General features: G+C 49.1%; 1 protein-coding gene across 2 annotated transcripts in view; it reads right to left on the bottom strand.

Annotated features, from left to right (window-relative positions):
• Nucleotides 1-13,813: 13,813 nt before the first annotated feature.
• Nucleotides 13,814-25,487, bottom strand: part of SH3GL3 (SH3 domain containing GRB2 like 3, endophilin A3) — a 127,104-nt gene continuing 115,430 nt past the window's right edge. For both annotated transcript variants that reach the window (XM_039216448.1, XM_039216455.1), the window contains one exon: nt 13,814-14,479. In XM_039216448.1, the coding sequence (XP_039072379.1) occupies nt 14,274-14,479 (206 nt within the window). In that variant the 3' untranslated portion in view covers nt 13,814-14,273. The remainder of the gene's footprint in view (nt 14,480-25,487) is intronic.

The following is a 25,487-nucleotide window of genomic DNA, read 5'->3' as shown; positions in this document are numbered from 1 at the left end:
CCTTCTTTGCAACAGAAACTTGCTTTACAAAATGTGTTCAATCTTCTACCTCATAAGCAAAAAAAAAAAGCCCTTGGGAGGAGGGGTGACGGGAGGCAGTTGCACTCGGTGAGGACGCTGTGCTCTTCGGCGCACCCTCAGTCCTGGGTTTTCCTCTCGTCCTGCGCTGAGACCCCCCAGGAGCACCTGGGGCCGACGGGTCCATGATTTCGTGACTTCTTAGACCGGCCGGATCCACGATTGCACGTCAGCTTAGGAATTAGGCGTCCTGCAGCCCTGGAGGGCCGAGCCAGCCAGAATCTCTCTGTCAGGAGGGTGGTGTTGGACACTTTTTCTAGAAATTTCAAGTCTTTAGGGATGCGATAAGGAGGGCTTGAGTCCCCTAAAGTGTTACAAAGGAACAGAGCTGGGACCCCGGCCAGGGCCAGCCAACCCTCCATGCCCCAGACAGAGGCCGGCTCCCGCCTGGCCTCCGGCGCGAGGAGGGCCGAGCTGACCCGGCTGTGTGGGCATCTCCTCCTCTCATAATCCTGCACAGATGCACATACGCATACGTCCAGACAGACTCCACTGGGGAACGGGAGCAAAATGCAGATCCCCGGGCAAGACTGGATTTGCCGGTGCCTTTGAACCATTTCACTCTGCCCTTGACAACGCTTATCGTCTCCTCAGAGACACAAAGTCAGTGGGAGACGCGGGGGCTATCATCAGCAAATCCCCCACTGACTCAGCCACAAACGGGGGGGGGGGGGTTCTAGGCAAGTCCCTTCACCTCTGAGAACATCAGCTTTCTCCGTTCTATTGTGGACAATAGGTCCTTCTACGGTCACTTCCAGAATTGTCTTCAGACTCTGCTTGTATAATATGGCAACAGCTTCCTAACCTAGAACTCAGCTGTAGCGATCCCTGTGGGTCCAACCACAGCCAGAGCAGAAAAGGCCTCTGAACACCCACTGACGTCAGATTTAAACATGTTGCATCTGAGCAAACACGTAGGTCTCACGCAAACTATGGACTCTTTCTCTGCACATCATTCTAACGCATGCGTTCATCTGGCTTTCACGAGTGACTTAGAGACTATAAATTTGAAAGGAAGAGCGAGCCTGCTAAGAAAAGGGATATGAACAAAGTCACTACAGAAAAACTGCAAAAGGCACAAAAGGAGTAAAAGAAACACCATAGTCAGGGACCGTTTCATTCCCCTCAGAAGGCCTGAGAAAAATCACTATGTTGTTGCACAGCCCTGTGTTCACGAATCCAGATTATTTAGAAATGGATTTGTTCGTTAGATCTGTTGATGGATGTATAGAAGTACCTGTAACATTTCAGAAAGGCATTCACTCCCAAGAGGGTTCAATTTAAGAAAAAGAAAACAAAACCAGGCAATCTGTATTCTTTCACCTCTTCACTCTCAGCTTTCTGAAAAAGTCACATCTAGAACATCACCTCTGGCAACAATAGGAGACCATGATCTCCTTCCAGCGTTGACCAATTTGCAGGGGGAAAAAAAGAGTGCCAAGTACTCTGTACACACTACTGTTCACAACTGTGATCACAGTTTCCTTCCAAACCGTCAAGAAGAGCTTTATTCCCTGGGGCCACATTGCACGTCACTCACCTGGCCCACAAAATGAGACCTGCTGTTTAGTCGGCTTCCTACGTGCCCCTTACTCTACCCGCTTGGCAATATTTGGGCTGGAAATACCTCAAAGAAATACTTGAAAGTCTGTGTTCACATATAGGTTCAACAACAACAACAACATTGTTACACAAAGTACACTTAACTCTGGGACGGTTCTCATGGCCAATTAGGCATTTTTCACCCTCCTTTACGAAGACCCAGGTAACAATGTTCTACGGATGAGTATAAAGAACCAATTTCCTCCAGATCCCACCAGCCCCTACTGCTCAGTGTCAGACCCAAGGAAAACCTCAGTGCAGTGCAGTGAAACGCAACATATAGTGGCTGACGACCTACTTCGTGCTAGGTCCTGGGAACACAGGGGCACGATGAGATAGTGCCTCTTCCCGGAGGGGACAAATGAGATACGGTGTGATAAATGTTGCCAGAGGCATCCGAACAGGGAGCTATAACAGAATCGGGTAGGATGGCAACGAACGCAGTCATGGGGGTGTTAGAGATTTCTCAGGAGAGGTGATATTTCGGCTGAGAACTAAAGTTTAAATGCAGGCACAGGATCTTCTTGTTTAAAATAAAACCAGGGGTTTTAGGAGGAACTTAACGGAGGACCGTGGGGGAGAAGAAGGGGGGAAATGGTGGGGGAGAGGGAGAGAGGCAAACCATGAGAGACTCTTGAATGCTGAGAACAAACTGAGGACTGATGGGGGTGTGGGGGGGAGGGGGGGGATGGGCACGGAGGAGGGCACTTGTGGGGATGAGCACCGGGTGTTCTATGGAAACCAACACGACAATAAACTATTTGTAAGAAAAAATAAATATAAAAAAAAAGAGATGGAAAACATGGGGCCAGTTGTAAGGGGATTTACATTTTTATTAAACTTTTTTGACTTTACCTTGAAAAAAAAAATAAAACCAGGGGTGCCTGGGAGGTACAGATGCTTGAGCGTCCGACTCTTGAGTTCGACTCAGGTCGTGATCCCACGGTTTGTGAGACAGAGCCCCATGTCAGGCTCCGTGCTGACGGATTCTCTCTCGCTCGCTCTCTGCCCCTACCCTGCTTGCACAGACTCTCTCAAAATAAATAAATAAACTTAAAAAATTAAAATAAAAATGAAAAACAATCTCCATTTAGAAACAATCTACTATTCCAAGTAGACATTTTTAAACAATATGAACGGCTGAGGCGAGGGGGTGTGGATCTGGGAAAGAATGAGTAAGTTTATCACATGCTCGGGAACAAACCCTATCTGTCCGCTTCCATTGTGGTCACACACGTGATATGCACGCACCTTCAGACTAATGAGGAAGCGAAGGAACGCTGTAGAGCACCCGTGCCTGTTCTAACGAGGCCCCCGTGCTCCTCGTCTCCTGGCGTGCACACCGCTGCATAACCCCCTCCCTGCGAGTGCGGACAGGACCTGTGACTTCTAGCAACAGAGTAAGACAAAGGTGTCTCGTCCTCGGGGCTGCCTGTGGAGGTGACAGCCATCTCCTGCTAGCCACCATGGCCGCCCTCAGACCTCCGGAGAAGCCCCAGACCCTTAACCAGGAAGTTCATCCGGCACCAGTCAGCTGTATCACAACGAGGCACAGCTGGCAGAAATCCCAAGGCATTGACAGCGGGATGCACGGAAGGTTCAAGGGCCAGATCTGATCTTGATGCCCGGCAGTGGGTACAGGGTAAAGGAAACAAAGCACACGCTGCCCGGTGGCTTCCGGAAGTTCCCAGTCCATGATATCAAGGAGCCCGCAGAGCTGCTGCTGTGCGACAAGTCTTACTGTGCAGAGATTGCTCACAATGTCTCCTCCAAGAACCACAAAGCCGTTGTGGAAAGAGGAGCCCAGCTGGCCATCTGAGTCCCCCGTTCCCAATGCCGGGCTGTGCAGCGAAGAAAATGGACAGTCTGTGTGTATATTGTATTTCTGTTAATAAAACCATAAAATGAAACAAAAAAGAATTTGACAAAGTCCCTGGGACAGCACGTGTTTGAGTGCGTTATGTAACACTGTCACTTCCCTCTTGCCAGGACTCTCTCCCTTGTGTGACATGGTGGCGTGAGCCAATAACAGAGACACTCGTGTGGCGAGGAGCTACGGATCTCTACCAGACAACCAGCAAAAGAAGTGAGTTCTGCCGTCAGCCACGTGAACTTGGCAGTGCACCCTTCCTCAGTCAAGCCCCAGATGAGACCTCAGCCCTGGCTGACACCTGACCTGCGGCCTCATGACAGAGGGCCCAGGTGAGCCATGCTGAGTTTCTGAAATATGGAAGTTGTAAGATGGTCAGCGTGTGAATGCGTAGCGTGAGTGTGTACTGTTTTAAGCCACTAGGGTTTGCTATACTTTGTTACACAGTAATAGATCATTGACACAGTGTCTACAACTTTATTACACTTTAGAAAGGCTCTGTTGGTTAAGCATCTGACTCTTGATCTCAGCCCCCTACATGATCTCACTGTTTTGTAGGTTTGAACCCCACATCAGGCTCTGTGCTGGCACCATGGAGCCTGCTTGGGAATTCCTCCCTCCTTCTCTCTTCCTCGCCCCCCCAACTCACGCTGTCTCTGTCTCTCTCAAAATAATGTAAACTTTAAAAAATTGTAAAGGAATTAAGAAATAGCTCATCCTTACTTGTTCATCTCATGTCTCTTTTCCAGTACGTTCTCAGTGGTATCAACTATGAAATGGGCTGGGTAACACATCAGATCCAACACTAGAGAGGTAGATGCTCATTAACTCAGAACCAAACACCTAAACACAACTTCTTTTTATCATAGAGGGAGATGTGAAAATTTATAGAAATAAACATTTTTATGTGATCTGAAAATCAAATTTAAAAGGACAGAATTTATATCTCATTTCAAGGATGCCAGTTAAAAGCCAGCTTCTAGAATACCGTTCCAGCATTCGTAATCCTGAGAAAGAGGTTCTAGCCTGGCATTCCCATGCATTCCTCCACAAAAATAGATCTGGGCAGGAATTATTCATGAGAAGGTTTGGGTGTGAAGTAAGAATTCCAGACAAAAAGGAAAACGTGCAAAGACCCAAAGATGAAAGTTCCAATGCAATAGCCACGTGCTTTTTAAATGTTTGATGTGGCAGAGAAAGCGCTGCAAATTCGCCAAACCCCTTCTCATATGCCTCCTTCTTGGAGGCTAGAATTCCCAGCCTTCTTGCAGAGCCATGTGACTCATCCTGGCCAGTGAAATAAGACTGACTGCGGTGTCTCTCTTCCTAGCCGAGGCAGGGGAAAGCTCCCGTGGCTTGTCCACAGGAGAAGTTGGGCAGTGAACTGGATGCTGTGTGTCGGCACGGCCGAGCCACAAATTAAGAGATCCTGGATAGCTGGCTGGTCCAGGAAGGACGGCTGGCTCGGAGAATCATCCCACATGCGCTGGGTCTCGTACGGACAAGAAATTACCTTTCTCTGTTGAACCTCTGACATTTTTCAGTTGTTCGTTATATCCGCATCAACCAGCCTATGCAGACTAATACATTTGAGGCACAGAGTGAAAATCGGGGATTGGCCAAAGTCAAATAGACAGAAAAGTAGGCAGGGGTCAAGTTTGTGAAGGGCACATATACCATGCTATGGGGTTTTGGACCTTACCCTGAGCACAGTGGCTTGCTTAGTATAATATCTGGCAGAGAGAGGGCGCGAGAAGATTGGATCTTAGTAATGAGGACTCTGGCTGTATGTTTAATAATCCAAGCAAGAGCTTATGTTGGCATAGCCTGGCACAGATGGTGGTGGAGACAGAAGGAAACGGATGGACTTGAGAGCTATTAGAGAGCGTTGATAAGGCTTGGCGAGTGACTTAAAAGGTAGGGTGCCAAGAAGGGATGAGCCAAGGCAAGCTCCTGGATTTCTGACCCGGGCCGTGGGTAGTAGCAGTGTCATTCACTAGCACAGAGAACATCAGAGAAAGAGGAGCATATCGGGTGGGAAGAGGCAGCACAGAGACAATGGCTTCACTGGGGAGAGTTTGAACCAGAAACGCGTGTGGTGTAGAATCAAGACAGTCTGGACCGGAGGTTCAGATTTGCCACTTGTCAGCATATGGTTAATCCCTGAAGCCATGGAAGTCGATAGTGTGCGTGAAAACTGCTACCTATCCAGCCACCATCTGTCCATATGTCTGTTTATCAGGAAAGGAGGTTCTAAATATTCTCTAATGTGCTTGTAGTGTGTTATAATTCCCCTAAACAGTGAACATATCAAATTTTGCTTCTTTCTAACACACACACACATACACACACACAACCAAGAAGCAATTATTTTGAGCCACTTTTGATTTCTGCCTTTGTCTTCATTATTTGCTCACATGGTTCAGAGGCTCGGGCTTGAAGGATTTTTCCAACTCTGTCTTCTTGCTCTGCTATTGTAAACATCAGCCTGAAAGACACCCCCAGATGCCCCCGAATCCACCAAGAGAAGTATGACATTCAACCCTAGCCTGGGTCCCTGGTTTACCATCAGAGCAAGAGTGGGACTTACTCGGCATTGCCCATGAAATCACTAAATGCTATTTCATTAAATATGTGCCAGAGCAGTGTATTTCTATTGTTTTTGAAAACCAAGAAAGAAACCAAAAGACTGCATGCATGAAACAAATATTCCCAAACTCATGTGTGTAGTCATGAAAATGAGAACACAATGTCTTGTGTTCTGCAAAGCATAAAGAAAGAAAATGGAAACGAAAATTTAAAATAAAACTGAGGTCGACATGAAATTTCAGATCAGGCAGAGACTTCTGACCCAAGAAGATGATCTGAGCTCAAATTTTTTTCCTCAAACCATCCGTTCCCCCACTGACGCCACTAAATGGATAGGACGTAAAATTCCACATTAGTGCTGGAAACTGGAGAAGAAGTCATCTGGATCTGAGGCGCGGAGGGTTGAGGAGATACAGGAGTAGCCATGCTCTGCCGATGACGGCCGCCATGATGAAGGAAGAGAGCTGTACGCCATGAATGTCCTTCCTTGACTCCGCCAGGAAGGTAAGGAGACTGCTCTTGACAAGTACGAAAGAACAGAGTAAATGACACAGGTTGGCGATACTGCTCTTCCCCCTCTGTCTTCAACGATGGGGTGAGTCTTTCCCTGGTCAGTCAGCTGTGAGACTTCTCTTGGGCTTGGAAAGAATCAGAAGAATTTCTACTAATGGATTATGTGGACTGACCCAGAGAAGAAAGGATCTGGGAGGAGAGACAAGGGGAGCAGCGGGCACAGGCTGAGAGGTCAGGAGAACACAAGAGGTGGACTGAGGTGAACCCCGTTCCAGAAGGCAGGCTAGCGAGGCTCCCTGCTGGCCGCCTCCGTGCATGCCTTGTGGGAGACCCAACATCACCTGATTCTTCACGTCTGGCCTGCGACATTACAGGGATAGTGTGTGTGTGTGTGTGTGTGTGTGTGTGTGTGATGGGGGGGTCTCCCCTGTGTGGTACCCCCTTGGCTGCCTCTTGCCAGCCTCCTCCTCTGCCTTCCTCTGGGCAGTGTAAACCAGAGGCCATGGTTTTAAAATATATATTCAGTTTAATATGAAATAAACTGATGGGTCACCTTCCCAGCACTAACCCCTCCATCTTTAACATCTCACGAGTCAATGAACCTTGAACAAGGGTCATTTCCTAAGTTGGAGATACTCAAGGAGATCCAGGAGGTAGAGCCCGTGACCGCCAAGACCAAGGCAGCCCCGTGCCCCCTTGCACACTTTCATCTCTCACCGTTCCCGTGGCTTTGTGCCGACAACTAGAGACGCATCCGTATAGGCTGAATAAATACACGTAGACTGAAGCAGGACAGAACGGTAGAATAATAAACACCAGCTAGCTTCAAGCTACAAGTAAGAGCTATGACAAGCGTGAGCGTTCAAAGGACCCAGGGAACAGCCCCCATTTCTCTGCCCAGATTCTGAGCGATGGAGAGGAACGCATGGACGTTCGCGGCATCTCCGTGGTGACTGAGCATCTCTCTGCTCTCTCTGCAACCAAGAAGGGGAAGGGAGGGGCTTAGCTACCCCTGCCCAGCCCCTTGGTCCCTTTTCCCAAACTCACCGGCTCATTCTGTCTCCCTCTGTGCCCAGGACTTAGGAACCAGAGGGCGTAGACAGGGCAGGAAAGCCCACTAGCAGAGCTGCCTGTATGGGGAAGAAATACCAAAGTGGAAAAGAAGGCTCCGCCACCAGCCCCAACCCCCGCACCCCTGGGGGTTTCTCCTAGTCGTGCCTGGAGCGGAGTCAGTCAGAGAAAGTCACTTCCTGTCTTCATGAGGCCATTGCTACAACGTTCTCACGGGCTGGATAGATTTTCTCCGGGAGGGCTCTGAGGTGAATTTGAATGATACAACCCTTGAATGAACTCCAAGGCCGCTACATTAGCTTCCCATGGCTGCTGTAACAAATGACCACAAGTGGGTGGCTTGGAACAACACAAAGGTGGCCTTTCAGGGTCCTGGAGGGCACGGGTCGGAAATCAAGGTGCTGGCAATTCTGCGCTCCATCCGATGGCCCTAGGGGGGAATCCTTCCTTGCCTCCTGAAGCTTCTGGTGCTTTGGGTCTTCCTCGACTTCTGGTTGCATCCCTCGCATCTCTGCCTCTGTCTCCACGTGATCTTCACATGACCTTCTCCCTACATCTGTCTTGTGACAAGCGTCCCTCTCCTTTTTCTTGTAGGGACACCAATCATTAGATTTAGGGCCCACCCCAAATCCTGGACTTTAAGATCCTTAATTGCATGTAAAAGACCCTATTTCCAAGTAAGGTCACATTCTCAGGCTCTGGCGGGTTAGGACTAGGACATACCTTTCGGTGACCATTATTCTACCCACGGTCACCACCAAAACTAAATGTCTATATTCTGTATTCTCTGTCCCACCTGAAATTGTGTCTAACCGTGTTGCCCGACACGGGCTGAGGGACACTGGCTGGTGTGGGAAACAGCACACGTGGCCATGGCTGGGCACCCAGCTCTGACCTCACCATTAGGTTGGATATACTTTTGACCTCTCAGAACACCCTGTATTACACCGTTGGCCTAACCCATCCATACCGGAGAGAGAAGCCTGGGTTATTTGTCTCCTGTCATTCCTCGGTCTACAGGAAATGTCTTTTCTGCTATAGATGGGTGGGCACTTAGAGATCCGAACTTGATTTAATACTTGATGAATTAAACCCATCAGTTTAATTCATATTAAACTGAATATTTTTTTAAAACCATGGCCTCTGGTTTACATTGCCCAGAGGAAGGCAGAGGAGGAGGCTGGCAAGAGGCAGCCAGGAGGGTACCACACAGGGAGACCCCCCCATCACACGCGCACATACACACACACACACACTATCCCTGTAATGTCGCAGGCCAGACACGGTGAAGAATCAGGTGATGTTGAGTCTCCCACAAGGCACGCACGGAGGCGGCCAGCAGGGAGCCTCGCTAGCCTGCCTTCTGGAACGGGCTTCACCTCAGAACACCTGCATCTGCCCATGCCACAGATGGGTGAGTTTTACAAGGGCAGGTCGGTGGCAACCACTTTGTCTCATGAATTATTTTCCTTAGAGCCTCCCTAGATTGATTTCTTTGAAACAACCACAGAATCCTAGAAGCGAGAGAGTATTGTGGGTACGTCATGCAAGTGCCTGTGTTGCAGGCTGTGACTCACCTGGTTAGCAGTGCACCTGCACTAGACTGCAAGGGATCTGGGGCGGGACGTATGGAACGAAAATCAGAATTTAACGGGAATGTTGGGTTTTTAGAAACTGCGGCAGGTAAAACACAGAGTACAAGGTCAGGAGTAGCTGTCCATCTCAGCCCCAGCAAATCAGCTCAGGAGAGGCGGAGCTGGCCCCCTGTGCACCTGCATTTTTAGAGGGAGAAGGGGTGTTGGCCACGGTTGTCATCACTGATGCTGATGCGTATGCAGGGGAAGCACCACGGCTTCTGGGAGGGCGACTTGATAACATTTTCAGATCCACCAAGGGGCCTGGGGTGAGTCAGCAGCAGCTCGTGTGTTCAGCATCAGGACCCAAACGCAATATATTCATTTCCTCCTGGGAATCTGGTAATCAAAGACTTTTTTAAAAAAAGTGTATTTATTTTCAGAGAGAGAGAAAGACAGTGAGAATGGGGGAGGGGCAGAGAGAGATTGAGACTCCCAAGCAGGCCCCGCACCTTCAGCGTGGAGCCCAACACGGGGCTTGACCTCACGAGCCGTGAGATCATGACCTGAGCCAAAACCAAGAGTCTGATGCTCAACCAACCGAGTCCCCCAGGAACCCCAACTTTTCTTAGTATTTAAAATCTATGTCTAGTCAGTTTCTGCTCTTGCTCCAGTGATGTAGACTTCAGCGGGAATGTCTTGAACATTCTGGACTCTATTGCTCATCGTATCTTCAGTGGCTCCATTCTTAGGTCCATGGATGGTATCACCTTGGGCAGATATTTAGAAGACTTGGGACACAACAGTCCATGCTGATTGCCTGTGTTCCTGGGCATGGAGCTCTAAACTACTGTTTATTTTTCAGTAATGACTGCTAGAACCTATTTGCTACGAATTTGGTGGTAAATATCTTAGTCCTAGGCCTCACCTTGCTAATGTCTCTGGGAATGGGGCTGCCCTAGCCACTGGCATTAGTAGGCTATAATTCTAAGCCTCTTTGGTACCACCCAAGGACCAGTCCCTGACAGTGACCAATGATTTGGACATCTTTTCATATACTTATTGGGCATTTATATAGCTTTTTTGTTTTTAATTTTGTTTTTAATTTATTATTTCTAGGAGAGAGAAAGAGACAGCGTGAGCAGGGGAGGGTCAGAGAGAGAGGGAGACACAGACTCTGAAACAGGCTCCAGGCTCTGAGCTGGCAGTCAGCACAGAGCCCGACGCGGGGCTCGAACCCACGAACCGCGAGATCATGACCCAAGCGAAAGTCGGACGCTTAACCGACTAAGCCACCCAGGCGCCCCTATATACCTTGTTTTGTGAAGTGGGTCTTCAAATCTTTGGGCTTTTTGTTTATTATCAAATTGTGAGAGTTCTTTACATATTCTGCATATAAGTCTGTGGTCAGAGATATACATTGTGATTATTTTCTTCCAGATACGTTCTGTGGATACTTTCATCTACGGTTTGTCTATTATTTTTTTAATGGCATCCTTAGATAGCAGAAATTTTTAATTTTAATGAAGTCTAATTTATCAATTTTGTCTTTTGGGATTAGTGCTTTCTGTGTCCTAAGAAATTATGCCCACTTCAAGGATATGAAGACCTTTTCCTGTGTGTTCTTGTAAAAGCATCAAGGTCTTAGCTTTTATGGTGAGGTCTATGATCCATTTAAAACTAATCTTAATGGACAGTGTGAGATAAGGATCAGAGTTTATTTCGCTTTGTTGAAAAGAGATTTCCTTTCCCCACTGAATTATCTCAACACCTTTGTTGAGAATACATTGACCATATATCTACAAGAGCCTATTTCTAGACATTTTGTTCTGTTCCATTGACCTACTTCTCCAAACCTGTGCTAATTCCACACTGTTTTGCTCACTGCATTTCCATAGAATTCTAGAAGACAGAAGCTAGTCAATTTAAACAAAAAGCCTGTTGGGATTTTGATTAGAATCACATTGAATTTATAGATCACTTTGGGGAGGACAAACATTTTCACAATATTATCTCTCTCTACTTATTAGGTCTTCAATTTTTATATGCAGAGCTGTATAGTTCTCAGGGTCAAGGTCTTGCTTATCTTTTGTCCAAATATTTTCTAAGTATTTTGTACTTTCTGCTGCTATTACAAATGACATTGCTTTTCACTACTATATTAAATTTAACATTTAATCCTAGTTTCCAGCGTATACAAACATACTTGGTTGTTGTATACGATCTCAGGATCTTGACAAATTTATATGTATGCAGTATATGTATGTTATTACATTAGCATGTATACTGGTATATCTGTTAGCACATATACGTATTCCAGATTATTTTCTGTAGATTCCCTAATAATTTCCCACATGTTCAATCTTGTTTTCTGCAAATAAAGACAGTTGTGTTTCTTACCTTTCAATATTTAGACCACCTTCTTTTTCTTTTCCTTGCCTTATTGCATACATATAAACTCATTTTTAAAGACATTACGAAGGATATTTCTTCTACATATTCTCCCTTTTCCCTTTCACATAGGTGTGTCTGGGCCTCCGGTTAACTTGAGTCTTCTCTGAGGTATGCTCCTCGTCTCCTGTCCCCACAGTTAGAGAGCAATACCTTTTCCCCATTCTCCCAGTTTCTATGAGGAGAGATTTTCTCTGCATAGCCATAGCCGTAGCTGGTTGAGGAGGTGGCTGAGTTCGGGTTAGCGACAGGGCACAGGTATCATAGCCCCGTTTCCCTGGAAACTGGCCTGAAGGCAGGGAGTGTGCTTTTTTTTTTTTTTATGTTTATTTATTTTTGAGAAAGAGAGACAGAGTCAGAGACAGAGCATGAACAGGGGAGGGATAGAGAGAGAGGGAGACACAGGATCAGAAGCAGGCTCCAGGTTCCGAGCTGTCAGCACAGGGCCCGATGGGGGAACTTGAACCCATGAACCATGAGACCATGACCCAGCTGAAGTCGGATGCTGGAACCGAGTCCCCCAGGAACCCCGGGAATGTGCATTCTTGAATCCTGGCAGCTCGGCAGTAACGCTCAGTGTTAAAGGCTCTGTCCCCGTATGAGGGGAGGACAGTCCACCTCTTTCCAGACTAGGGGTGTCTGATGCCTTTGAGGCTCAGTTATTAGGCGCTTTGCTCTCATCCTAAGCTACAGATTCTGACACGGCCTTTCACACAAGTTTCATATTGGCTCTCATCTCTTTTCACCCGTGACTAATGCCCCAGGTTGTTTAGACCTCAGAAGGGAAAGAGGGGAGCCATTTACTGAAACCTCACAAACTCCCCACAGTCTGTAACTCTCAGGTGACTGCAATCACTAGCTCCCAAACAAGATACCAAAGCATATTACAGGCACTGAGTATGGCTCTGGACTTCTCCTTCTCTGTGATACATTTCAAATACGGCGGCTGGAGAAGAAAAGTTGGATGAAAAGCTCCTTTGCGAGTTTGTGTGGGCAAATGCAGGGTGTGAGAGGTGGTGTGGGGCAGGGGTGAGGAGTGCAGGGGAGGGAAGGAGACAGCCTAGATTAGGAGACCAGCTCTGGCATTTCATGACTGGGTGACTATGGACAGATTACTTAGCCTTGCTGCCTCTCAGTTCTTTTATCTGCAAAATGGATTGTTAGGAGGATTAAGTGAGTTTATTCATTTAAAGGCTTAGAGCAGCACCTGGCACGTAGTAAGCACTCAATAAATGTTAGCCATTACTATTATTTTCTTACAGACACTATATTTACAACTGTTTTAGAGAAGGTGGGGGGTCAAGGGGGACTGACAGGAAAAGAAAGGAGGAAAACTATCTAGTAGAAGGTTGGGAATTTTCTGATGGAACAAGGACTCAGAAGACTGGGAAATCTGGTTTTGGTCACCTTAGACCAACCTGGCCTCTGGGCATTTGTTACTAATGTCACTGAGATGCAATGTCCGTCCAAGAGGCTTGGGTGAGCACTTCTGCGGGTAGTGGGGTGCAGTGAATAATCTGAGTTCAAACTCTGCCTCTCACACCACTGGTCATTTGATCCTGGGCAAGCCATCCAACGCATCTCCTTCTCTGCAGGAGAAAGGATTCCCGCCCCCTCCCAACAGGACAGCTGTGGGCCCCCCTGGATCAAAGCACGGGGCGAGTGCATACCCGGGGCGAGGCCAGGGGCTGGTTCTCTGGCACTACGCGATCTTGTGACTGGCGCTCGCCCCAACTCCTGCTTCTTCCAGAGCATCCCAACAGGACCTGCTCAGAAAACCTACCCAGTATTTGGCAGCAGCAGAAACTTGTGTTAAGCTCTTTTATAAATAAACTTGACAGTGCACAGAAAAGTCCGCTCTCCCTGACTTGGAAGGAGCGTATGCTGTGTTTGCATCAAGGGGACAGTGAAAGCCCCCTCTCAGACCTATGGACTTAGTCTGGAAGAAGCATGCACGCATCCACACTGTGCCCCCCCTTCCCCCGTCAGCCGTGGGACACAGGGGGAGTTTACAGCCAGACCACCATGCTGGGAAGTCAATTCAACATTAAGAATAACCACGGCCTTTTGCCAACATGGCGTGTCATGTTTATTGGGCTATTCACAGGTCAGCTGAAACAGAAGGAAAGGAAAGACCAGATGACATCAGTAACGTCAGGAAACAAAATATTTAGCATTTCTTAAGTTTCAAATTTTGCATTCCGTTGGAGCTGAGGAATAGAGGCAATTCATTAACATAACTGCACTGGGTGCGGTTTATTCTTAGCAACGAGAAGCACGTACATTTATTGAACCAAAGACTTTTAGGACAATAAGCGAGAAAGGAAAGTATATTTTCGTGTAGCTAAGACAAGAAAATCATTTATACAAATTAAACTGATACAAAATACATTATAAAGAGAACATACATACAAAAGTCATTAAGTGGGTCAAAGAGCAAGGATGTCACAGAACACCACATGGAGGGAACACTGGTGTGAATTCATTTCAGTTATGAAAGTAGGTCCAAAGTCTGAGTTACACATTTACTGAGGTAAAGGCACAATCACTTCAACATAATTAATGGGGAAGAAGCCAGATTCCCCATGGAGCATTCCCTCGTACCAGTTTTCATCTATTTGATTGGTTAATGTAATGATGTCTCCTTCTTTAAATCCTAGTTCTCCTTGGTTCTCTGGCTCAAAATCATAGAGACCACGACAGCAGGGCTGGTCCATGGGAACGTGAGAACCTGTCCGTGTCACATGGAGACAAAAAGTAGAGGTTAACAGGACACGTGATCTTTGGAGAAGCAGGAAGGTGGAAAGCTGGAGGAATCATGAACGGTGGGTTATTTGCCTTCTTCCCCACAAGGCTGACTCAGCCCGGCCCACTGATGCTGTGCTCTCAGGGTCTAATCCGGCTGCCCCTCGCCAGGTGATGCCCTAGCCGACCCCCTGGGCCCACGGCTTCTACCCTGGGTACTCCCATCCAGAGGAGTCAGGCCCAGCCCACCTGCCTGAAGCAGCTCCTTGGTTCTGCCTCGGAGCCGAAGGGAGAAGAGACACAGAACTACAAAGCCCAACCCCTGCCTTCAGGGAGCTTATGGTTTCTTTGTGGAGACCACACAATACATGTGCAACATCTGAAGGACAAAGACGAGGTGGTGGGTCACTTATAGCTCGGAAGCTCAGAGAAAGAGGAAGCAGGACATCTTCCCAGAGCTGGTGACCAGAGGTTGAATGAGGCAGGATGTGATGCCAGAGAGAACAGGCAGACTATTCACAGACTAGCCTGACATGCTGGGCTTATTAGAGGAAGTTCTTGGAATAACGGTTTCAAGTAGTTATTTTTTAATATCTGAACTAAACCATGGCAACGGTAAGAAAGGAAGGAGGAAGAGGAAGGGGGGGGAGGGGGGAGGGGAGAAAAGGCTGCAAGATCGAGAAAAGTCAGCTGTAACCCACTAACCCAGAGATAACCAATGGTAAATTAACGTTTTGGTGGAGACGCTTCCAGATGTCTTTATGAATATATTTGTGTATGTATTTGCATAAATATATTCATGAAAGAACATTCCTATACATGTTAATGTGAATCTTTCTCCAGATTACTTTTAATTGCTGAGAGTTGTCAATTATATTTGTATGACAGGATCTCTCTTATTTTTCTAATTTTGTTTAATATTTATTTTTGAGAGACAGAGTGCGAGCTGAGGAAGAGCAGAGAGAGGGAGAGGGAGATACAGAATCCAAAGTGAGCTCCAGGCTCTGAGCTGTCAACACAGAGCCCGACATGGGGCTTGAATTCACGAACAGTGAAATGACCTGAGCTGAAGTCAGACACTCAACTGACTGAGCCACCCAGGCGCCCCAACAACATTTCTTTAACCAGCCTCCTATTGCTGGATAGGTAAGGTCCTTCCTTCCTCTTTCGCTCTCTCCTTCTTTTTCTTTTGCTCTTTCCTGACTTTCCTAAATAACTCCTTTTTGAAAGATATCCTAATAGATGTTTACTTACAAACATGTACAATTAATTATTTCTGAGGGTAAACTTCAGAAGGGAAGTTGCTATTCATGGAACATAAATTCTTCCAAGATTTCCAAGACCTTTACTGTCAGTTTGTCTATTGTTTTTTGGCCTTAAAGGTTTTAGGAGCCCCCTTTTATACTATAAGTATTAACCCTTTGTCACTTTGATATGAGCATTATTCCCAGTGTATATCATGCTTTCTTCAATTTGTTCTAGACTGTCCTGGGGACGGGGCAGGGAAGGGGGCCTGTTTGCTTTCGGCATACATACAGGTCAAGTTCACCAACCTGTGCATCCCTAGTTCCTCCTCCACGTTCGTATGTACATATTCAACTAAACTAATCCCAGGAATGATTTAATTTTTTCATGTGAAAATTTTTACTCTTAATTCCATTGAATTTTGGCAAATAGAGGTGTTATTTGCTTTCAACGATGCTCAAGGGCTATCTCAACACAACTCATTAAATGATCAGTTCTTCCTCCACTGACTTCAAATATTACTTTCATCTTTACCATATATTTAATTATCATGTGCACTTGGATGTATTTCAGGATTTTCTATTTTTTCACCATTGTTCCATTAGGCACCTGCTAGTAATCTCATCACTTTCTAATCTGTCAAAACTTCCTATTCTAATGAAATTATTCAACCAGCAAACTTTAGTATCAATGTATTGAGATTCCCCTTCCCTCCAGTAAAAATCTCATTTTGGGGGCACCTGGCTGGCTCGGTCGGTACAGCACGCGACTCTTGATCTCAGGGTCCTGAGTTCAGGCCCCATGCTGGGCATAGAGATTACTTTTTAAAAATTTCATTTTGATTTTAACTTGATCATTTTTTTTAAGTATTAAGATTAGTTTTAGAATATTTTTAAATTATTGATGATCTACATGCCCTGAAAACCACTTACTCCTGTTTTAAACTTTCATCCCATAGCTAGACTGAGTTTGTTACTATTGGAGATTTTTGCATCTCTATTTGAAAGCGAAATTACTCCCATTTTATATTCTGGTCAGGTTTTGGTATCAGAGCATGTCAGTTTTATCAAACAGCCTTTTTTTCTATTTTCTAAAATATTCAACCTTGAAGATTTAAAACAGTTTGCCCCCAGTTAGCTAGGCAAATGGATCTATGAACGTAGCAGGCTTTCATGAATGGTTTATGGCAGTAACCTTAGAGTGTCTGGGAAGGAGGTGCCGTGGCCCCATTCCAGGTCGCTGCAGCCTCTAACGGGGACACATGGCCTCAGCAGTTCTCACAATTCCCTGTGGAGGAGCTGAGGCCAGAGGGTCAAGCACATGGACTGCTGGTGAACGCAGAGCAGATGTGACTATCCCTGTGAAGAAGGAGCTGGAAGGAAGCTAAGCTCCCCCCAGTCAGGAAAACCACGCAGCCCACGTACATGGTAACCACCCCAGGGACAGAGGCCACCTCCAGAAGACAGAGCAGGCCGCCCAGGAGGAGACCAGGGAGAACTCCACACCATCGACAGCCAACCCTTATGGCTGCATTTTGTCCCGGGAGCAGAGTGAGGTCTGCGGGGGAGGGAGGCAGTGTCCCAGAACAAGACCAAGCCAGGTTCACAGTCTGTCCGTTTCAAAAGAGCTTAATCCTGCACATCACTGAAATATCTGCCTATCTCATCTCATTTGTGCCATCCTCTTTTACGCTTTTTCTCTTGATTTCCTTTTTCTATTATTAAGAAACAGTCTTCTTTCTCTAACTTCAACCGAGAGTTGAGGCAAGTTCTGCTAGAGACTGTGTTCCTTCCTCATCAAATCTTTTATGTCCATGTGAAGAGAATATAAATTTGGGTATTTCTGTGTTTGACCAAATGAGAAGCCCCTCTGTCCCAGGCAGCAAATTCACTGCGTGCTGCCCATTTCTCTGACTGATGGGGAGGCCCTCCTTCAAGACCCCACAGCCTTCCTGTTACAGTGGCTCTCAATATGGCGGCACATCATGAAGCCCACAGCCCATCTGAACCCCAGGCCAATTAAATCAGAAGCTCTGACGGGGGACCTGGACATCAGGGCTTTTTAAAATTTCTCATGGTTTCCAACGTCCAAGGGAGGTTGCAAATCACTGGCCGCATGGCCCTCCCTTCCCTCTGCTTTCTTCATCCAGAGCTTCGGAGTGTCACGGAGTTTCAGCTGGCGGGGAACGGAAAGTGGTCATGGTAGGGAAGGGGAGTCTCTTCTCCCTCTCCAGATAGGAAGCTTCCTTCCATGTGCTGACTTACAGGTAGATCAGCCTCTTAGAATACAGATCCACCTGCACTACAGTCTCTAGAATGTACTTGATGTTTCCAGCTTTTGGATGGCTCCTTCCACGACAGAACTCCATCCCACCCCAACTTTTGTGTCTTCCTTTTGTCATAACGATGGCAGTGGAAGGATTTAAATATGGAGGCCCAGCTCATTATCTTGAATTTGAACTGAATAGCACGCAGTTACTTCAAAGCATTGGGAAATGGGAGTGTTTAGCCTGCAGAACTTTTCATTCTCCTTTGGAAATCCAAAGCCTCTCTGGGTGAGCTGGGGCCCCAAAAATCTATGGCAACTTGGGCCTTTGAGTCGAAGTCAACTTTATTAATGAATACCTGTTTTAATGTGGCCTATAAAAGTGTTTACTATCCTTTTAGCATTCCCTGCACTACCAGTGCAGTAAAGGGGGAGCCGGAGGCAGCTGCCAAACTACACGGTGGGTCTGGAAAGCATGTCCTTGGACATGAAACATTAGTGCTACAAAGGGATTTGGTGGTCTTCCGTGAGCCCTTCTCTTTTTGAAGCAGAGACGGTGATGCCTCTAAGAGGCCACAGCAGCCTGGTCCCAGGGCGAATGGCAAAGCCCGGGCCAGACACCAGGGCTCCAGACCCCAGCCTGTGATCTACCCCCAATGATGTCACCTCCTGCATGATCTATGATGCCACTAAGGGTTGCCAAGACATTCTACTAATTGCCACCCTGACTACGGGTCTAAGTATATATAGATTTTTCCTCCTATTTACTCTGCAAGCTGCCTACAATGACTAAAATAAATGCTAAACTTCAGGCGTGCACTTATGCCGGCCACCAGCCGCATGTGCATGCATGTGCACGCCCGGCACACACACTGAACAAATCAGGGGAGCAACACATTACTCACTTCTCACTTTGTTTATTCTGGGCAAGGGACCATTGCCACGTGGCCCACTCTGATGTTCTAAGAGCTGGAAATACTCCTGTCATCCTCCATCAGCAAATGAACCCCGAACGGGGCATCTCCCCTGAGACCACTGAGTGGAGAGACCCCTGGGCACCAGTGCCCTGACTCAGGTGAGACCTGAGCGCCTGGCTCTCTGGCCAGCCCCACACCACCCCCAGCACCGAACACACTGCCGGCAGTGTAGGCACCAGGTGAATCCACACCGACCAGAGTGGGGCTGGCTGTCCTGAATTACACAAGCAGCAGATGAAATTCTGGAGAATCATCCTGTGCATCTGTCATGCTGGGTCATATCTGCTGTCTGGGCCCTTAATCCAAGTGGCTGTGGCCTCCCTAACTTTCCGGAAAAGGTAGAGCCTGCCCATGAATGACGTGGTCAACGCAATAATACCCAAGTTCCAAAATAATGCCATTTTAGCTCTGAAACGGCGGGAAGGCCAAGGCCTCTAGGCTTTCATGCCAGCGCCAGGTAGGCCTTTCTGAGATTTAAGAGGCAGAGAGAGACACACTGACAGCCAGAGAGGCTGACTTCTGGGGTCCGAGGAACGAGGATGTGAAAAGCTCAGAGCATGGAGGTCTTATTACAAGCCATGGAGAGGGCAGGGCTGTTTCCTGCTGCCCAGAGATGTACAAGCTCTTTCTAGAGGCTGGAGAGAGGAGAGGCTGGGCAAGGAGGTTGAAATGCTCCCCCGGATTCCATCCAGGGGGGTGGTCTTGGGTCCCACTTCCCACTGGAATTCTGGGAGAAGGCAGCTCCCCCACCAGTCTAGCGCAACATGCGCTGGGGGGGCACACAGTGGTAATGGTGGAGTGGGGTAATTAAGCCACCCCTGGCCCCTAAGACCCGTGAGCAAATCTCAAGTCCCCCCAGGAAGTGAGGAGGTGCTTGGGGGGATGCCAGCTTGACCAAGGTGGCCTGGGGGATGGGCACACAGGGTAGAGAGACCCCATAAGGCAGAGCTGGAGGCCTGGACCCTAGAGCCAGGCCTGGGCCTGGAGTGATGTCATTCAGCGGTGCGAGCAGGTCAGGCCCAGACAAGCCTGCCACCGGCCACCACGGCGCCCAGTGACCTTCCCCTGGCATCCGGGCAACACCTTGGGGCACAGACATGGGGAGAAGAGGACCGTGAGAAAACCAAGAGCCCTGACAGGGAATCTCAGCCGAGCTGACTGAGCTGAAGCCCTAAATTGACCAAGTAATAAATGGATAGTCTACTTTCTATTGAAAGAGACCGAGTTACCTTGAAATGGCAAGATTATGCTTTTTTCCACCATTAGAGGAGATGGAAAAAAGATTAATTTTTTTTTCTTTTTTTGGCCAACAGTAGAAATGGAAAAAAGATTAACTTGTTTCCGCCGCTGGTCTAAATGGAGGCTCATAAGCAAGTTCAGTTCACTTAAAGAGAAATCGAGCTTCTGTCCACCTAAGTGATCACGTATGCATTTTCCGTCTCCACAGAAGAGGAGACCGTCTCCCCGGATGGAGCCCAAAAATCCGGGCAGAACAGGGCACGTTTCCTCAGCAGGGTCTTCCAAACTGGACCAGTCGCAGACACCTGCAAGGTGCCCGGATGCCCACGTCCCCACGATCAGAAGCCAGCACCTCTGCTGTGTCCTCCCCAGTGTCCCCTCCTTGGGGACAACTTGTGCCCTTTGTCCCTGGGCTCTTGCAGCTGATGCTCCTTGAACGCAACCCACTGCCTGTCCTGCATTCAACGTGGCCCTGGAGCCACCGCGGTGAGGGCCACGCGTGCCCCGCCGGCTGACGTGCACGCCCGCGCCGCACAGCAGGCCGCTGACCCCAGCCCCCCGCCGCCCAGCGAGGGGGCCGCCTCCGCCCTCCCTGGCCCGGTGGCCTGTGTTTATTTTCTCTTACTCCCGAGGCCTGGCTTAACGTAACATGAGAGCAGAGGTGGGGAAAACAGTCTTCCTTGGGAAAGCGCTGAAACAAAGATTATTTTAACAGAGAAAAGGGAGTGTCCCTGTTAAATATTTATTATTCCTGTTCTGATCCACACCATTAGGAGAAAAAGAAACAAAGGAGGCCATCACTCAAGGGTTCCGGGGTGGCTGGTCAGTGAGTGCTGTCTCCACAACGCACAAGAGGCGGGGGACTCACGTTCTCCCTAAAATACGTTTCCTTCCCTCTAGGCAATAATATGGCCCAGTTCCGAACAATATTGGCCCCCCCCCACCTTATTACTTTAGCAACAGTAAGAGTCTAGGGAGTGCCCTTCCCCCAGCCAGCCCTTTGCTGCCCCAAGTCCCCGCCGCAGTGGGCCACTCACTCACAGGGGGTGACGGCACACCTTACGCAGTGGTGGCCCCTGGTCCTCAGCCCCCATCAGCAGCAGGGACGACGTGCTAACCCTCAGTCTCTGGTGTTCCCACGTGCTGGGGCAACAGTCTGAGTGCCTCACTGGGATCAGCGGATGTACTGTGCACCATCACCCCCCAGTGGGACGGACGGAGAACTGAGACACACAGACGTTCAACACAGCGAAGCCACGGTCCAGATGGGCCTCCGTCTGGGGCCAGAGTCTGCTCTCATCCGAAAACCATGAGCTGGTGGGCCAATCCCCACCTAATTTCTGAGGCAACCCCAAGCCAGGGTGGGGGGCGGGGTCCGTCCGTTGGGGCTGGGGGGCCCCGGGCGTCCTCGGCCTGGCGTGCTCTGGGAGCACTCTCCCCTAAACCCCTCCCTGGTCCTCGACAGTCCACTCAGGTCCCACCTCACCCGTCAGGCTCCAAGGACGTCGTCTGGGTACTTATTCTCTGTCCTGCTGGCCTCTGCCTGAGCCCTGCTTCTAAGTGAGCAGCTCAGGCCTCAAGGAAAAAGCAAAACAAATAAACAAAAAAACCCCAGAAGAAACGCAGGAGTCCACTCCAGGTGGTAGATCAGCCACCTAGGGGACGTGGCATCAGACGCCACTGGCGTTCCTGCAGGCTGGCCCGCTCACGTGCCAGGATGTGGGGCCTGTCCTCAGGGGCTGAGTCTCTGCCCCCGCAGCTCAGTGCCATGGAGGGCGAGGGGGAGGGGGAGCGCGCGGCCAGTGGGGCAGGGGCATCCTTCTCTCTGCAGCACGAAAACATCGCCATCTTTTGCTGCATTTAAACTTGGGTTGTTCTCAGACGCTCAGAGGAGCCCACTGCTCTCTCTCCTCTGGGGGTCTCGTCACCCGGAACCCCCCCGGGGGGGAGCATCCCAACTGAAAGGCAAGCTATGACCCCCCCAACTCCTGTATTCTGGAGAGGAAAGGGGACAAGCATGCAGCGGTGGTGAGCACGGGGGCCTCTCGGGAACGACCGATCTGCTGGGAGCTGCCGACCTGAGGAGTGTGGTCTTTTAGTAAATGCCCCAGACTCCTGTGCCTGTTGTGGTTTCTGTTCCTGCTTTTTTTTTTAGTCTTTCTCTCGCCTCCCATGGAGTCGGGATGCCACCCGTCCCTGTCCTGGCGCCAGGGGGCCTTCCCGAGGCTGTCCCTTGGCCGCTCTAATCTGCTGCTTCCAGTGCGCTGCAGGCTAGGCAATCAGGTAACCGTTAGGGGACGCCAGCAGCCACATGTTGTGGGCTCTCACCCGGCAGCCCCACGCGTGCCCAGCACCTCCGATGCACACGCGCTTGGCACGACCCTGTGCGGCCAGGGTGGGGATTCCCCATCTTCTGAGGATGACACTGAGACCCAGAGGCCCGGGGTGAGAGCCAGGATCTGGGCACCTCCGTGACCGCTAACAGTGAGGGCCACGTGGGGACACCCATCTCGGCCGGGTGGGCTCACGTCCTGCCCCCTTCCTGGTCTGAAGTCCGCAAGTTCAGGGGTGTTTCCTTATCACCAGCGCCACACCTGGGGCTGCTACGGGGCAGAGAGGGACTTTCCTGTTAATGGGTGGAATTAACCCAACAGGGAATGGGACCCGCGCCCCCTCTTGGGGGGGGGGGGCTTTGGCTGCGCACCAGGACCACTCTGAGATCTGCCTGTGCCCCCTCCGTCGGACAGCTGGGAGGTTCACCTTTTAACACGCTGGGGGCGCACAACCGATCTCAAACTTTCAAGCTTATTTCCAGTTCAGACTCATTCTCGAGCACTCCCTGGGTGTGCACCCCGGGCCAGGCACCACGCTCAACCTAGAAGACACCATCTCTTTTCAGTTAGAAAGAGCATATTTGGTTCAAGATGTAATTTCTTTCTTCCTTTTTTTTTTTTTTTTTTCTAATCTAAAATCAGGCTCAGTCGGTTGAGCGTCTGACTTCAGCTCAGGTCATGATCTTAAGGCTTGTGGGTTCGAGCCCTACATTGGGGTCTGTGCTGACAGCTCAGAGCCTGGAGCTGCTTCGGATGCGGTGTCTCCCTCTTTCTGCCCTCACCCCCGCTCACATGCTGTCTCTCTCTCTCCCTCAAAAAGTAAAATAAACATTAAAAATATAAGTAAGATAAAATAAAATCCTGTTTTTGTCCACTGGTAATAAACCAGACAAGAACTTCAGATCCCTTGTTTCTAGCTCTGGGTTAGGTCACCTCCGGGCCCTGATTTTCTTACCTGCAAATTGTAAGCTTTAATCCGTGGTTAACGCTATGGACTGAGTGTCCGGCCCGCTCATATGTTGAAGCCTAGTCCGCCGTGTGGCGGTAGGTGGAGGTGGGGCTTTGGGGAGGTGACTAGGTCGTGACGGTGGACCCCCGGGAATGGGGACAGTGCCGCCGTGTTGGGACACAACGAGAAGACAGCCACCTGCACGCCAGGAAGCAGACCTTCACCAGCCACGGAATCCGCCGGCGCCTCGACCTTGGACCTCAAGCCTCCAGAGCCGTGGGAAGTGTGTGTTGGTCTGTGGGGCTCTGTGACAGCCGCCCAAGCTACGACGTGTAAGTCACAAATTACTAAGAAAAATCTACCGCAAGTCTCTGAACTGTAAGAACTCCGTGTTTATCCACAGGAGACGTGACGCGCTGACACTGCTTGTCCCTGGAGCTCAGGCTCCAGAGCTCTACTCTCGTCTGTAAAATCAAGCATGTGTGACATCCTCTACCCCTAACACCAATCCTCCACAGGTGACAGACGGCACACACCGGCGTGACAGTAAGGGGCGTGCCCGCCGCCTCGCACACCCCTGCTCGTCCCGAGATGGAATGTCAAAAGCTGAGCCCCCTTTACATATGGCAGCTTCCTGGGAGGTGACCCTCTGTGACAACCGGGCCTGGGGGGTGACCTCCATGACAACCGGGCCTGGGAGGTGACCTCTGTGACAACCGGGCCTGGGAGGTGACCCTCTGTGACAACCGGGCCTGGGAGGTGACCTCTGTGACAACCGGGCCTGGGAGGTGACCTCCGTGACAACCGGGCCTGGGAGGTGGCCTCCGTGACAACCAGCCCTAGTACTTGTGGGTTCCCTTCACCACTCTAAGTGAAGGGAAAGCAGAAGGCAAACCGTGGCCGTAATCAGCGGTGGCTCCCTGGTGGCGGAAGCCTGCAGATGCGTCTCCTTTGGTCGGCTCCTCACTTTGCAGAGTGTGGATTAGATGCCAATACTTAAAAATCAGGGGACTGCTCATAAAAATACGACTTCTGGCTTCTCTTGGAAAAAAGGCTGGCTATTCTGGGCCCACAGTCCTAGGCCACGAGCGGTGGCCACTGACCACGGGCGTCCACTAACCACGGGCGTCCACTGACCCCGGGCGTCTCCCCCCTGCGCACTGCCCTGGAGGTCCGGTGCCAGCCATTCGTCCTGGGCCCAGCACTGTTCTCCTACACTGTCCCTGTGTCTGGCGTCCCCAGAATCTGGCAGTAGACTCTGCACCGGCGCCACAGCCACTGGACAATTCCTGGGGGCGTCGGACACGTGGACTCCAACGTGCAGTCCTCTGGAAGTGTGCTGTACTGCTGCCCTGTGTCTCAGCCCTGGAAACAATCCACGTCTACACTATTTTTTTTTTTTTTTAAATATAAGTCTCAGGGCACATGGGTAGCTCAGCCGAGTATCTGACTCTTGATTCCAGCCCAGGTCGTGATCTCACGGTTCGTGGGATCGAGCCCCGCTTTGGACTCTGCTCACAGCACGGGGCCTGCTTGGAATTCTCTCTCTCTGTCCCTCTCTCTCTGCCCCACCCCAACTTGCTCACCAGTTCTGTCTCTCTCATAATAAACTTTTAAAAATATATAAAAATATTTAAAAATATATAAGTACCTATATTAATATTTACATAACAACATTTTAAATCTTAGCTTAAAAACCAAATGCAGCATTGCAGAATATAAAAATTTTTTTAAATATGCATATCATACTGCCCTCTCAGCCAAGTGGTATTAAACTTCCCACAACTTAGATGTCACATCTTACAGCTTTTTGAAACCTCTTTTTTTATAGACTTTTTAGAAGACTTTCAGGAAGCCATTCCCTGCAGGGAGAAAGCCTTTCCCTCTAAAGCTCCCTTCAGATGAATAATAAGAGAAGGGCTCTTCCCCTTTCTTGAATCAATGGCTGCTGGTCAACAATAAGAATTGTGGTTCACATTTCATCTT

The sequence above is a fragment of the Hyaena hyaena genome, unplaced genomic scaffold (genome assembly GCF_003009895.1).
Source record: "Hyaena hyaena isolate Hyena2069 unplaced genomic scaffold, ASM300989v1 scaffold_13, whole genome shotgun sequence".
Lineage (NCBI taxonomy): Eukaryota > Metazoa > Chordata > Mammalia > Carnivora > Hyaenidae > Hyaena > Hyaena hyaena.
This window is presented reverse-complemented; position numbering and strand designations above follow the sequence as displayed.